The sequence below is a fragment of the Salminus brasiliensis genome, chromosome 14 (genome assembly GCF_030463535.1).
Source record: "Salminus brasiliensis chromosome 14, fSalBra1.hap2, whole genome shotgun sequence".
Classification (NCBI taxonomy): Eukaryota; Metazoa; Chordata; class Actinopteri; order Characiformes; family Bryconidae; genus Salminus; species Salminus brasiliensis.
In genome coordinates, this window is record NC_132891.1 from 32,717,752 (window position 1) to 32,734,167 (window position 16,416).

A 16,416-nucleotide genomic window follows, 5' to 3' on the forward strand; every position below is an offset into this window, starting at 1 on the left:
AGCTGATCGTCGCTGTCACGCAAAAATGGACATCGTTTTGGAGCATATCTAGTGGTCAGTTCATCAGGAAACTTGTCATAATGTAAAGCAAAACCATTGGCAGATTCACTATAGGTCAAAAAGTGAAACCCGTGAAAAAATGGAGATACATGGCAATGATTTTTAATACATTTACTCATTTAGACTTTCCTTTTTTTTAAAGGCCAGAAAGATATTCAAAACATGCTGATTAGGCAAGTATGCAAATGCCAACAACCTCGTTTTTCACTTTTTTTGACATAATGTGAATCTGGCTGTTGTTCTTGAAATTGTATCCAAATTTCCTGACGAATGGACCAATAGAAATGCTCCAGAATGACTTGAAATAAAATATTTTCCATTGACTTCCATTGAAAGCCACTTTGGAGAGCTCAGGTCTCCATTCAGTCTCCATTTGAAGATTAAAGAACCTTAATATTGACGAAGAACCATTACATCAACACCCTTAAAGGGTTCTTCTTAGAACAAAAAGTGGTTCCTCTATGGCACTACTCCACAGGCATGGACTCCGCAAGACCTCTGAAGGTGTCCTGTGGTATCTGGGACCAGTAAGGTAGCAGCAGGTCCTTAAAGTCCTGTAGGTTGGGAGGTGGGGCCTCCATGATCATCAGTGAGCCTTGGGTTCCCATGACCCTGTTACTGGTTCACCAGTCGTCTTTTCTTAGAGCACTTTTGGTAGGTCCTGACCACTGCATATCGAGCAATCCCGGATACAATGAGATGAGGTTGTTGGCATTTGCATACTTGCCTAATCAGCATGTTTTGAGTATCTTCCTGGCCTTTAAGGTATAATTTGTCTAAAGTCTAAAGTCTCCATTTGACCATTTGATCATCCTTGATTGTCGAGAGGGGCGAATCTCCCTCAAAATCAGCCCAGTTATCCTGTAGCGTGGCCCAGGCATAAAGCGAGCCGCTGCTACTCAGTTGTCCTGTGAAACTCATAGGCCACTTTGACAGCAAAGGAACCCACTACAAATTACCTTGCATGGTTTCTATTCACCTTTTTTCTGATTATGAGAAGGCATGTCTGAACTTGCAAAGTATCAGCTGCTCTTCTGTGGTACATCAACAAAAAACATCAAAAAAGCATCACAAGATAATGCAAGATCATTTATTTTAATCTGGTGTTGTAAATGAGCTACCTTCCCACCGACCAACTCCCGGATCCAACTGTAAAGGCCCCTGCCTGATCCGTCTAATTACAGCCTTCAGAACTCTGTTACGTGTTGTTCAGGCTGCGGGCAAATCGGATTTGTTTTACAGATCAGATCTGGTGCTGTTATTTGCAAAAATGATTCAATCAGACATCCCAAACTTATCTAGCATTTGTTTCTGTACTAACAATGTAGGTACTGCGCTTGTGCAGTGGGGAGGCTTTCTCCATTAGCATGTCAGCCCTTCTCTGCTCACAGCAGCAGGCTGATTGGGTCTTTATCCATAAAAACTCCCCCCCATGTTGAGCATTATGTGACCTCCCATTACCATTTCAACCAATGGCTGGTCTCTCATTTAAAGCGTCTCTGCTTTCATATGTGGAAGCAGGAGAGATGGAGGTCGCCCTGGATTTGATGTAGTCATTTTTCTGCCAGAGCGTCCAGACTGAGATGCATCTGTACAAATCCGATTGTAATCACATTTCAAACCACCTCCAAATGTGGTTTGCAAAAATCTCATTACTTGTGGATTTTGGCTGTCCGGACTTAAAAAGATTGACCTGAATACAGTCTATATATACGAAAAACTGGATCTTATGTGGTTTTTCAGCTGTTCAGACCATCAAAAGTGAATCTTTGGTTTTTGGTTTCCAGATTATTCAAAATTACCCTGGATGCAGTCGAGAAAAACCAACTTTGATTTCATGTGGTTTTCAGCTGTCCAGACCATCAAAAATAAATCTGAATACAATTTGTAAATACCAAAAAACGATTTTGTGTGATTTTGGCTGTACAGTCTATCAAAAATCAATCTGGATACAATCTAAAAATGCCCAAATCAGATTTCATGTGGATTTTGGCTGTCCAGACTATTAAAAATGACTCTGGATGCAGTCTAGTTAGACCAAAAACTGGATCTTATGTGTTTTTTAGCTGTCCAGACCATCAAAAAGGAATCTGGATGTGGTCAAGAAATCCCAAAAAATTGATTTCATGTAGTCTTTAGCTGTCCAGATCATCAAAAATCAATTTGGATATAATCTATATATAAACCAAAAAATGATTTAGTATGATTTTGGCTGTCCAGATTATTAAAAATGACTCTGGATGCAGTCTAGATATACCAAAAACTGGATCTTATGTGGTTTTTCAGCTGTTCAGACCATCAAAAAGGAATCTGGATGTGGTCAAGAAATCCCAAAAAATGATTTCATGTGGTTTTTAGCTGTCCAGATCATCAAAAATCAGTCTGGATACAATCTATATATACCAAAAAATGATTTTGTATGATTTTGGTTGTCCAGATTATTAAAAACGCTGTCCCAAAAAAATCCCCTAATTTTGGCTGTTCAGACCATCAAAAATCAATCTGGATACAATCTAAAAATAGCAAAATCAGATTTCATGTGGGTTTTGGCTGTCCAGACTATTAAAAATGACTCTGGATGCAGTCTCGAAATATCAAAAACTGGATTTTATGTGGTTTTTAGCTGTTCAGATCCTCAGAAATAATTGTGGATACAATCTAGATATCAATCGAATTTGGGCTGACAGTCTGAACATAGCCTTAGATTTGGTGTTGGGGTTGAAACCCGAAGGCAGATGCCTGTCTAGGAAGACCACTGAAGACCACTCACCCCTATCATTCTCTTTCTGTCTGTAATGTGACTTCAAAAAGACAAGCAATCCAAATTGGCAGGAGGATGTAGATAATCAGATTACAGTACTTCTGCACCTTCTGAACCTTTAGACTAGGTTACAGATTGCTAACCATGGTAAACACACACACACACTCTCTGTAGCTAGATCACCTACAGCATAGGTGACCTACCAAAAACTTCCAACTTCAACGACGGCTTTAAAGATCGTACCTTTTATTCCAGTTTAGGAGACAGCTGAATCGAGAGAGCCTGGTCTTAACTAGGCCAGTGTGATGGAGCGGCTTACCCAAGCAGCTGCCCCACTTGCGAGCAGCCTATATGAGCTCTCCCATGCACTGACTGCTATTTTCTTTGGCCTTTTTTGGCTCAGTGTGTCCTCGCTTACAGGGAACAAGTGCAGAGGAAATATAATTGTGGTACTGTAGAAATTAGGCCTGTGTGTTGGCAAGAACCTGGCGATACGATCCATACGTTTCGCGATATCGGGGTTACGGTTCAGTATGCTGCGACATATTGCGATTCAACAATGGCCCAAGTTGTAATGTGGTGCTCACCTAGAGCGGGGGTCATACTTAGGCCCCCATGTCGGCAGGCTTACACAACCATGGTACCACAACTGCCACAGCAGTGGATCTCAGAGCAGGTTCAACTCAATAGGATTTGAACCCCAGGCATGTTATCGACCCGGCCAACCAACCAACTAAAAAGGGGTAGAAAACGGAGAGCGCTGAAAGCTTGAGGGAAAGAGGGGGGGACATACCGGGAGACATACCAGTGGTCACTAAAGTGAGATTCTGAGATTCAGAATCTGAGGGCCTATGTAGCCCTTGGCCCGGGGTTTGGGCGTTGGGTTCGGACTGCTCTCTGTGGTAGTACTGACTTGGCAGGTTTGCCTCGCCAGTATGAACCTCCGAGGACGGAAGGACGCTGGACGGTAATTTTGCAATTGGAACCGCAGCATGGTGTGGAATGCATTCTAGGATATCACAAGAATGCAACAAGAACTCCTCCAGGCGGTCGGACTGTACTCAGCTAGATGTGAACTTCTGAATGGAGCAGTACTTGGGCTGCAGCTGATGACGTTCCCACAGGAAGGAGGTCCTCAGGAACACGAGTACAGACAAGAACTCCCCGTATCAGATCTTGAAGACTATAAGAGTACAACACTGCTACCTGGTGGCCGGGGTTAAAACACAACACTAAATGAACCTATATGTGGTATTATGAAATCCAGGAATATCACCTATACCAAGTACTGTCCCGTCTGTAGACGCATAGACTCAAGTCTGAAGGCCTTTGGTTTGATCTTGGGCCTTGTTTGTAAAAGCCTCTTGACACCCGCATTCCCATACAGCAGATTTCTCGTGCTGGTTTCACATCAAATTTGGTAACCCTTACTTGAACATGTGTTTTATGAACTGTGATGATCAATTGTACTACTTATATAGGAGTTTCTGCAGTGTCCTCCTGTTGAGTTTGAAGTAGTTCTTTGTCTGACTCTGAAGAGTTCTCTCTCTCTTTCTCTCTCTCTCTCTCGTTTATTCATGTAGATATCAAGCCAGAGAACCTCCTCATCAGCTCGGATGACGTGCTCAAGCTGTGTGATTTTGGTAAGTTCCTCTCTCTTCAGGCAAAGGCAGTTATTTTAGGGTGTCCTTCAGCTGTCACTCACAGTGGGAGGACTGATGGGGAGCATGATGAGGAGCGCAGTGGGATGGAGAACTTTATTGCAGTTTATTTGGGGAAAAATAGGCTGTGGGTAAAAAGCTGATTACATCTTCTGATGCTTACAGTGTCGTCATCAGTGAAAGGTCATGACCCTACATGATCAGTTTCTCTGGTTTTACAAGATAAATGCTCTAAATATTGCTATTTAGTTATTTTGCCATTCATAGTCTGCCAATTTAGGTAACGCAGCTTTGTTTAATGAAATTTGAAGTATGTTTAGGATCATTGTCCTATTGGAAGGTCACCCATCCTCACAGAACAGCATACCCTGCCTACAGTGAAGCATGGCGGTGTCTCAGTGATGTTCTGGAGCTGCTTTGCCTCCTCTGGCACTGGAAACCTGCAGCGTTTGGAGGCAAGGTAAGATGGATTCAGTGAAGTATCAGGAAATCCTGGGAGAAAACCTCATGTCCTCTGTAAGGAAGCTGAACCGTGGGCATCATCATTGGACCTTCCAACAGGACAATAATCCCAAGCGAGTCCAGCAAGGCTTGGTTTCAGAAGAAGTCCTGGAAGATTCTGGAGTGGTCATCACAGTCGCCTGACTTGAACCCCATAAGAAATCTTTGGTGACATTTGAAGGTGGCGGTTGCAGCAGTAAACAAGCTCAAGAGTATTAGTGGACTGGAGGCCACTGCCCATGAGGAATGGGCTAAGATTCCTTAGGAACGCTGCCAGAACCTGGTGGCTGGCTGTGCGTCGTGCTTGCAGCAGGTCAGAGCAGCAGAAGGGTGCTCTACTAAGTACTAAAGATGCTTGCTTGTCATGAAGGGGTTGAATAAGTCATGTTCTTGTTGGATTGTTTTTTTGCAAACTGCTCAGAAACTTCTGCTAATAATGTAATTTGCCCTGAAAGTTCAATAGCTGTAGGTGTGAAGAACCTTTCAAAGGTTTAAAGAGGTCAGCGTAGTTCTTTACCAGTTTAAAGGTTCTTTACATTCATAGCATCTTTACAAAGAGGTTTCTTCGTGGAACCAAAAGCGCATTTTCTGTGGCATCCCTCAAGGAACCATTTAAAGCCCCATTCATTTTTGAAATGTCTGAATTTGTTCAGGTGAGCACTGTTGTTAATACAGTACCCTCTTTGGATACACCAGATTTCTTTGAACATTTCTTAGGGTGTCTTTCTCGGCCACATTCGAAGGATCCTGCAAACTAGCCTCCAGTGACGTAACAGCCGAGAAAGGCTCCAATGTACGTGGGAGGTGTTAGTACATTTTTAGACGAAATGCTAGAGTTACCCAGGTGTTTTCCAGCCCACAGTGAAAGGGTCTTGCTCTAGAGAAGCAACACACTTAGACAGCCATACGCACAGTTGCTGTAATTCAGTCCTGCACCTGCTCAGTATCTGAGACAAGCTTGGCTGTTCGCTGCAGCTCACATTGGATGACGGCCTACATGTGGTATGCAGTAACACACTCGGACAGCCATACCGTCGAAGTCATGGATGAAGCAGCACACCTGCACAGCTTACAATAGGAGAATCACAGTAACTTAGCGCTGATGTGTGGATGGTTTCTGCTGCTTAGGCCTGTTCAGGAGCCTCAGACACTCCACCCTGGAATTAGCTAAGCTAGTCCTAGCTAGTCAGGAACACACTGCACGCGGTTTGAGCAGTGCTAGTTGTCAGTCAAATACACGTCCATCAGCCATAACATTAAAATCACCAGCAAGTAATTCTGTAGGTCCTCCCTGAACCACCAAATCAGCAGTGTCCCGTCGAGGCATGCACCACGAAAAGTGGCAGCAGATCCTAGTTGATCCAAGGCCTGTAAATTGCATAGATAGCTTCAATGAGCTCTGGGCTCCAATGGCCTGGTTGTCTAGATATCACAGTTTGGCTCTTGTCAAAGTGTCTCAGATGTGTATGAGACTCACTGTCCACAGGGTTCTGCAGAAATCTGCAGAAATCAGAGATCTTTCCACATCTCCAAAGGTCAGTCTTAGAAATGATGTTGAGGTCTGGACTCTGGGGGGGTTGGTCCATTGTTCTGAGAACATCAGGCAGCTTCAGCAGTTTGGTTTGTTCAGATCTTCTTCTTTTGTGTCTGTTTGCTTTTCTCGGCAAGACCTTCTTGATCAGCTCTACGTCTTTTCAGACCCCCAGATTACGAAGTTGTTTATCTGATGAGAGAAGTATTGGTGGTCTACCAGGACTTTTAAAGCCATTTCCATGGCTTCATGGTTTTCTCCATCCTTACACAAGTGGATTATCTAATACATGATCTTCCCCACAGACATCTCCAACAGCGAAGAACTTAATGGTCCAAAGGCATTCATGTAAATGAGACCAGGACTAGTCTGGAATCTGGCACTTTTGCCGAAAGTGGAACACACTATTCCCATGGCCAGCGCCTACGAGAGGACTATTGCAATCAGTGTGACGCAGTCAGCTGGAAGCAGTGCAGTCGGATTTTGTGGAGGACGGGATGTTCTGTCAGGGTGTTGTTTTTCCAGGAGTTTCCTGAGGATCATTATTTCTATTCGTCTACCTGAGGCCTAGTTTTACTCCTGCTTTGCTGCCGTTCACTGCTCTTTTTCAACTGGGTGTGTATAAGCAACACTCGTGTGTGTGTGTGTGTGTGTGTGTGTGTGTGTGTGTCTGAGCGACCAGCAGCAGGTCCTCTGTCTCACACTCCATATTGAGGGCAGAATGCCAGTCGTGATCTACTTAGGCTCCTGCCATTTTGTTTCTCCTACAGCACGCGGGAGCAGACTGCACACACATGGCCTGGTGGAGTAACGCTGCAGACGCATGTCATTGTTTCCATCTCCAGATCGAATCTAAACACACACATATATACGCACACACACACAACACACCCACACACACGCCAAGTTGCTAACCGACTGTCCTCCATGTGCAGTATAATGTGCTGTGCATGCACTGTTGGTTTGTGGAGAGTGGGTGTTGCTCTCGCATCACTGAAGGGCTGAAGGCTACGTTCCCCTTACCTTCTCTCTCTCTCTCTCTCTGTCTCTCTCTCTCTCTGTCTCTCTGTCTCTCTCAGGTTTTGCCCGTGACCTCTCGGAAGGAAATGACGCTAACTACACCGAATACGTGGCCACCAGGTGGTACCGCTCACCTGAACTTCTGCTGGGGTCAGTGTGTTCTTTGTGTTTGTCTGTATGTCTGAGTGTGAGTGTGTGTTCTTCCAGTTTGGTACTGCCAATTAACCTACCTGTCCGTAGCTCCCATCGTAGCGCCCCCTAGCTCCCGACAATGCTCCTCCGATACGTGCAAAGCCGGCCACCACCTTTTTTTCGAACTGCGGCTGACATGCTTGCAGGAAAAGCACCGGGTCCCCAGCTCCACCACACTAACAGCTAACAGACGCCTGTGCCGGCCAACGCCGCTTAAGAGGGATTGGGGAAGAGGGGGTCGTCTACCTACCCGGAGAAAGCCTGGCTAATTGTGCTGTCTTGACCTAGAGCCAAGTACTGGTTCTCTTATTGGACAGATGCTCAACTTTAACAATGTTGCTTCCAGTAGACCTTCTGGATGCTCTGCAGAACAGCTGGAAGCATCTGCTTAAGGTTCTTCTTGCCTATAGAAGATCTTTTGGGGTCAGTCAGTGTTTAGGTTTTGGGTGAAGAGGTCTTCCATATACACACTATGTTGTCTCCTTCTCTCTCCTCTCTCACACAGAGCTCCATACGGGAAGGCGGTGGACATGTGGTCAGTGGGGTGTATTCTGGGCGAGCTGAGCGATGGGCAGCCCTTGTTTCCGGGAGAGAGTGAGATCGATCAGCTCTTCACCATCCAGAAGGTCTTGGGGCCTCTCCCTCCAGAGCAGATGAAGCTTTTCTACAGCAACCCCCGCTTCCACGGACTACGGGTGGGCTTCGGCTCCTGTCTGACTCGCTGTCTTGCTCTCGCGCTCTCTCTCTCTCTGTCTTTTTTTTTCTCGCTCTCTATCTTTGATCTTCTCGCTCGTCCTTGCACCTTCTCCCAAACTAGCTTTCTTTCAACCTCTCTCCACGTCTTTCCTACTCTCTCTCACGCTCTCTGTCCATCTCTCTCTCTCTCTCTCTCTCTCTCTCTTTCTTTCTTTTTCTTTCTCTCTCTCTCTCTCGTCTTTTCTCTCTATCCTTGATCTTCCTGCTCGTCCTTCCCACCTTATTTCCAAGCAATTTCTCTCTCTCTCTCCCTCTCTCTCCACGTCTTACCTACTCTCTCCCTCGCTCTCTGTCCATATCTCTCTTTCTCTCTCTCACTCTCTTCCTTGATCTTCTCACTCGTCCCTCCTCCCAAACTCTCACTCTCGCTCTCACACTCTCTGTCTTTCTATTCCTCTATCTCTCTCTCTCTCTCTCTCTCTCTCTCTCTCTCTCTCTCTCTCTCTCTTTTTTCTCTCTATCCTTGATCTTCTCGCTCATCCTTTAACCTCCTCCCAAACTCTCTCTCCCTTTCAACCACTCTCTTTCAGTCTCTCTCACTCTCTCTCCACGTCTTTCCTACTCTCTCCCTCACTCTCTGTCCATATCTCTCTTCCTCTCTCTCTCTCTCTCTCTCTCTCTCTCAGTTTTTTTCTCACTCTCTTCCTTGATCTTCTCACTCATCCTTCCACCTCCTCCCAAACTCTCACTCTCTCTCACTTTCTCTCTTTCTCTCTCTCTCTCTCTCTCTCTCTCTCTCTCTCTCCTCCTGCGGTTGGGCATTCAGTGCTGTGACTGATTGGATTGTGGTGACTCATGCCTGCGTCTTCTGAGTATGTGTGTGTGTGTGTGTGTGTTTGTGTATATCAGTATGTATCTGTGTGTGTGTGTGTGTGTGTGCGTGTGCGCGTGATGCTGGCTCAGACCTGCTGACAAAACCCAGGACCAGTCTGCATCTCTCTCTCTCTCTCTCTCTCTCTCTCTCTCTCTCTCTCTCTCTCTCTCTCTCTCTTTCTCTCTGTGAATCATGTCTTTCCTGTTATATCATAGCTCGGTCCGTGTTCCACAGCTCTGCACGGTGCAGCTGTTCTGCTAGTGATCGAGTAGAAGTAGGTCGCCACTCAAATCAACAGTTTCCAGAAACACGGCAGATTGTTTTCACGGTCGCATATGGACCTGTTTGAACGAGTCTCCTGGATAAATCAGCATTGTTGCGTCTCTATGCTGATGAGACGGAGATCTTTGAACCTCACGTAGGCCGCAGACAGGTTCAGGCTTTCAGTCCCAGAGATACCGATAGGTGTCAGCATCCGTCCAGTAGAAGCAGCAGAGACTCTGATGGGCTTCTGTTAGGCCTCCACTGATATGACCATGCAGGACCGATACGGTTATACCCTTTATAGGCCAACAAAGTCCTGATCCCAAAGCCATTTAAGGGGCCCTGGGTGGTCCAGTTGGCTAAGGTGCTGTCACTATGATCAGAGGATAGCTGGTTTGAATCCCGGCCATGCTGCCGGTCAAGCCATCGGCAACCGAAGCCCTGAGAGAGCACAATTGGCCTTACTCTCTCCAGGGTGGGTAGATGGCGCTCTCTCCCCACCCGCCACTGGTGTCTGCAGGCTGGTGCGTTGGGGCCGGGTATGGTCATGGTCATGGCAACAGGGTATTGGTCATTAATATGCATTAGCTCATTAGCATAGCTTTGATAGGACTTTATTTTGTGTGGCATTTTATCCAGGGATGTCCCGATTAGATCCAGTGGATCAGGATCAAGGCTAATCCAGGCATATTTTAATGGATCGGGTATTGGCTATTTTAATCCAAGTCCAGTTCCACGTCTTTGTTTTAACCCCTGTGTTCAGAGCACCATCTAGCCGTTAGGTTAGGTTAGCTCTCAGACCAACGTCTTACCCGACAGCCTCACAAGCACCTGGTCAGGTTTAGCTCAGTGTCGGGCTAAAATGAGCAGGTGTTTCTAGAAGATCTAAATAGTCCAGCTCCATCAGTGCAAGTGTTGGTAGACCCTAATATATCGAAAGGACACGACGGTGCCTGCCTGACCTCACTTATGCTCTTAAGGCTCAACCCCCGTCAAATCCTCACAGCACTGCTCCAACTGGTGAAGAAGCTGGTGATCAGGTGTCCACATACTTTTGAGAAAGATCGTTTGAAGATCGGTGAGGGAAATCCGCTTTACCTCAGCACATCCATGTTTCTTTGAGGAGCGTCAGCTGGGAGGCAGAGCTGCTTGCAGCAGATGGTGCCCGTTGAAAACATGGCATGCACACACACACACTTGCAGGGGCCGCTGAACCACAGGCCTACGGAAGCATGTCACAACTCGCCAGCTACACTGTTGGGTGCCTACTATACAAAAGTGTGTGTTGCAGGCCCCCCTTTGTTTAATACATGGTGCAGCCTCTCTTTATGGAGATAAAAGAGAGTCTTCTACTTCTATGCTTAAGACAGAGACTTGACAACACATGACAAGAGATCTGAGACCATTCCTCTGCACAGAGGTTCTCCAGATCCTTCAGATTCCAAGGTTCAGACCATCACAGGTTTTTAATTGGGTTTGATAAGGGAACTGGTAGGGCCATGGCAACACCATCACTCTTTGGATCAGTGTCCTGCTGACAGATCCAGCCAGCCTCTTGGTTGAGGTTGTCAGATATCTGCTGGTACCAGACCCAGGCCATCAACGACGCACCACCATACTTCACAGTGGGGATCAGGTACTTTGGCTAACCTCTGGTGATTGTTGCTAGAAAGGCTCTATTGTTGGTCTCATCTGAGCACAGAATACAGGTTCTCTGAAAGTTCTAGTAACATCTAGCAAACTGCAGGGGCTTGAGTTTGTTCCCCCTTGACACCAGAGGCTTTCTTTGAGTTTGTGGTGTCTTGTAGTAGCTTGGAAGATGTTCTGACCCCAAGGCCTTATTAACATCTTTAATTCTCCATCTATGAATTTTGGAGGTCTCCTTTAGCTGCTTAAATGGTCCCCCTCACAGTGTGTGGGGTCAGTACAGACATGTGTCCTCTTTCAGGCCAATTCCAAACATCTCCAGTTGTTTTTACCTGCTTAATTATTACCTGATACCTTTGTTACATATAGCTTCTTACATGTTTATAATTAATGTGGGACAAAATACCATGACATATAGATACTGATATATAAATAATACATACAGGGCATGCCATTATTACTTATATGTAGTGTAGTGTAGTACATATAAGACATACTGTTATTACATATAGATACTTACATTTATATATAATGCATATGGGACATGCCATTATTATATAAAAGAACTTATATATATATATATGGGGCATGGTATTATTACATAGAGAAACATTAATTATTACATATGGGTACTTACATATAAATATCATTTAAACAGGACATACTATAAGGACATACTATACTATATATATATACTACATATGGAACGTTATATTAGTGCATGTAAGAACTTATATATATGGGTTATGAGATATATATATATATAGATATATAGATAGATATATATATATATATATATATACATATGGGTACAAACAGGACATACTATATAATGGACATATGGACATATAATGGACATATATAATATACCACATATGGGACATGGTATTAATGCATGTAGGAACTTATAATACATATAACATTTACTATTATTACATTATTATTACATAGATATTTATATATAATACATATGGGACATGGTATTATTACAAATAGATACTTACATATATATACATTACATATGGGACATATTAAAATTACTATTGACAAAATATTATAAAAAGGAGTGTGTGTGTGTGTGTGTGTGTGTGTGTGTGTGTGTGTGCTTGTGCCAGTTCATGCCCTTATAAGCTCTTCCACTGTGTGCTGCAGTTCCCCACAGTGAGCCACCCGCAGACTCTGGAGAGGAGATACCTCGGCATCATCAACGGCCCCATGCTGGACCTAATGAAGGTAAGAGACACCAGACCACTGAGCTGTGTGTGTGTGTGTGTGTGCGTGTGCGTGTGTGACTGAGACACAGATGGGCTCTGTGCGTAATGGAACATTGATTTTGACTGCCAGTACTGGCCTAGGCTGGTAGCCGAGGAAAGAACAGAGAGAGAGAGCTAGAAAGAGAGAGAGAGAGCTAGAGAGAGAGAGAGAGAGAGAGAGCATGTTTATGTGTACAGTGTTATGTGTGTGTGTGTGTGTGTGTGTGTGTGTGTGTGTGCATGATCCTGTGTGAACAGTATGCTGTGAATACTAGATAGCATCAGTGTGCAGGCCTGTGCCACATGCATGTATCTGTGTCTATATATATATATATATATATATATATATATATATATACACACTATATGGACAAAAGTATTGGGACACCTGCTCATTCATTGTTTCTTCCAAACTCAACCAGAATCAAGAACATTAAAACTAAAAACCCAGATTATCCTGCTTTTGGGAGGGCTTTCTACTAGACTTTTGAACAAACATTGCTGCAAGGATTTGATTGCATTCAGCAACAAGCGCATTAGGGAGGTCAGGATGTTGGATCCCTTACTCCCCAACTCTCATCCCAAAAGTATTGGATGGAGCACCATCCATCATTCCAGAGACCACAGTTCCACTGCTCCACAGCTCAATGCTGTGGCATTAGGGCATGGTGCCAATAGGTTCCGATATGTTTGTTCGCTGCTCCAGAGAGTCCTATTCTATTGGCAGTAATTCTCTACAGGGACTAGGCAAGCTGTGTGTGTGTGCATATGCACTCCTGTTTCAGCAACCGGTGCAACTTAAAGTAGCTATATGCATTCATTAGAAGGGGTGTCCACAAACATTTGTCATTTGGACATATAGCGTGTATATATGGTATGCATGTATAGGTTTATATATATGTGTGTGTGTGTGTGTTTGTGTGTGTTTGTGGCAGGCCAGTGGGCAGTAGTGCATGCTTCCTCTTGCTGATGACTCACTGCTTATACTAAAAGCTCCTTACACTTCCCTTCCTTCTGCAGCCTTTTGGCATCTCTCACCACGACCGAGAATCGTTCGTTCAGCCGCATGGCAGCACAGCTCATTTTATTAGCCTATTTTTTACCTTCTCTAAGTTTTAGGACTAAAAGACAGCGGAAACTAAACTACATCAAATCGACAGACTCCTCCGTAGCCCGAATGTAGGTCATCTTTAGCCTAATGTTGTATGTGAGCATAACTGGCCTTGCTTTCTCTATGAGGGGGTAGGATGGTCCTCCCTGTCCTTCCCATCACTCAATGTGGGTGTCTGTTGAGCCTTGAGTAAGGGATCATCCACCACGCAACCTCAACCTGCCTGCTGAACCGAACCGCCCATGCCCCTCCATTTGTTCTCAATCAAAACGCAAGAAAGGTGAGGTCGTGGGTGGGAAGACGGGGTCAGCATGGTCTGTATAGACTGCGGAGGGAGCTGGAGGTGAGTAGCTCAGCACCTGTTGGAAGCTACCCACCCTACATACAAGGCAGACCATCATGTACTAGCGCTAGAGTGCAGCTGCTGCATCATTTAAGGTGGAGTCGTTGATTCCCCCTGGCATCAATGGCCACTGTTGGGAGTCCATTCTCGGTACACCTTCACCCACAAACCGTTCTGTGGTTTATGAGATGCTACCACCCTTCGCTCACTGTCACAGTCATATCAGAACATTATGACCACCCCTGGTTTGGGATGAACTCGGCCCGGGGCGTCACAGATGCCACATGACAGGGTTTTATTTGCTGCACAAATAAAAAAAGCGAGCACACCAGTCAGTTGTAGCAATGAGCAAAATGATCGCTACAGGGGGCAGAGGACGCGCTCGATCCGACCGATGTTTAAAAAGTAGGGTACAAGGTGAGGGGTGATAGCGTCTCGGATCCCGCTAACTTTGTGGGATGTTCTAGAGCTGCTGTTGTGAAGGTGTACCAAGAATGGACTTCTCACACATAGAGTACCTCCCAACAGCATATCAGCCATTGATGCCAGAGGGGAGCGGCGACTCCGGCGACTGGTACAGAGCACTCAGCGTGCCACTGTGGAGTAGTTACTCTCTATAATGAACACTCGCCATAGTCAGATGCCAATTAGCTTGAGCTAAGCTTAGCAGGGCATGTTTCTAACTTGCCAGTGGCTCACAGTTTAAGGTTTCTTTGTCACGCTGCATCTTTCTTATGCAACGTTCTTTCACTTACATGAAATACAGAGCATGTCTTGTCTGGTCATCAGTATTTAAAAAGGTAACAAGAAGCGACATTAAGCCAATTTGACTTCACCCATTATCTATACTCTGTATCATCTCTCTCACTCTCTCTCTCTCTCTGTGTGACTCTACTCCTCGATGTGGTGCTGTAGTCACGCGTGCCATTAGAAGCGAAAAGGCGCCTGCAGAAAGGTCATCACCGTAAAAAGTTAAATGTCGCCTGGATAAAAACTGTCATCTTTAATGTCACCAAGAGCGAGGCAGGGGATCCATGGAACCTTCAGTGTTTAGGAGTCTCGAAAGACGGTTTGATAAGAGGAGGGATATGAAGGATACTGAATGGCTAGGGGCTTGACTGGATACACTTGTTGCAATGGGACTGAATGAAACACCTCAATTGGACGATTAAGCGCTGTGTCCCAATACTTCTGGCCATGTATTATATATATATATATATATATATATATATATATATATATATATATATATATGAGCCCTTTTACTTTTACTGAGTGTGATGTTCATACAGTACAGTACAGTCTACAGTATGTATGAATACCTACCGTCAATTGTAATGTAAGCACTAGCCCAGTCTTGTGTGTCACACCACAGCCCTGGAGGGACCTGGAGGACATTCCTTTCCATTATGTACAGTGCCAGTCAAAAGTTTGGACACACCTGCTTAATTGTGCGCTGACCATGGGTATCCACCGTAGTTACGGTGTGTTGGGGGGGGGGGGGTTGTGTGTAAGGGTACAATTTAGGCCTACACCCCCTCCCAGGCAAGACATTCTACAGTAGATAGTAGTACACTGCGTCCCCAGTGTCCTCTTTTTTCAAGCAGGTGTGTCCAAACTTTTGACCGTACGTGTACGCGGTCAAGCCGACAGTAAAGTTCTTCTTGCTTTTTGATTTCTTGATCTTTCTTCTAGGATTTGTTGGAGCGAGAGCGAGTGAGAGAGAGAGAGAGAGAGAGAGAGAGAGAGAGAGAGACAGAGAAAGAGAGAGAGAGAGAGAGAGAGAGAGAGAGAGAGAGAGAGAGGTTATAAGAGAGCTTTAGGCTGCTTTAGGTGGGTCACGATTCATTGAGCGCCTAGTGAAGCTGTTCCATATTTATGATAATTAGGGTGATTCATATTAACATCACTTATTTAGCTGAGGATGAGATGCTATTAATATGCTGATCGTATGCTAATTGTATTCGCATCTCAATTTCTCCAGTTTGTACGCATTTGAATGAGCTGCCGTTGAACGTTGCGACATAATTAACCTTGAACCTCACCAAGGACATTAAAACCCTAATCGGAGAACCATCACTGCAACAAGCAGGCACGCAACAGCTTTCAGCGCCAATATGTAAGAGACAGTGGAGCGCACCCAGTAGCTAGGACTCCCTCCATACCAGTGCTAGGAGGGTGAAGCTTAGCATTCCTTCAAGTTGCTCCACCCACGTCTAATTTTTAATTTAATATATAAATATAATTTATTTATATATTTTTTTTTTTGCCCTTTTTTCTTCCAATTTGGTAATGCCAGTTTATTCATAGCTTACCTTAGCACTAGCACTAGCAATGCTTCCCACATTTGAAAGGTAAGGACTTCCTCCGATGCATGCAAAGTCAGCCATCGAGTCCCCAGCTCCACCACATCCCCTAACAGGCGTCTGTGTGTCGGATTGAGTGAGGAAAGTATTGATGAGAGGAAAGAGCACCACCTACCTACCCGGAGAGAGCCTGGCC

General features: G+C 44.9%; 1 protein-coding gene across 5 annotated transcripts in view; it reads left to right on the forward strand.

The window, feature by feature from the left end:
• LOC140576753 (cyclin-dependent kinase-like 5) overlaps positions 1 to 16,416 on the forward strand; it is a 94,929-nt gene that overhangs the window by 60,704 nt on the left and 17,809 nt on the right. For all 5 annotated transcript variants that reach the window (XM_072696334.1, XM_072696333.1, XM_072696336.1 and 2 more), the window contains 4 exons: positions 4,405 to 4,464; positions 7,594 to 7,684; positions 8,232 to 8,421; positions 12,360 to 12,440. In XM_072696334.1, coding sequence (XP_072552435.1) covers positions 4,405 to 4,464; positions 7,594 to 7,684; positions 8,232 to 8,421; positions 12,360 to 12,440 — 422 coding nt within the window. The remainder of the gene's footprint in view (positions 1 to 4,404; positions 4,465 to 7,593; positions 7,685 to 8,231; positions 8,422 to 12,359; positions 12,441 to 16,416) is intronic.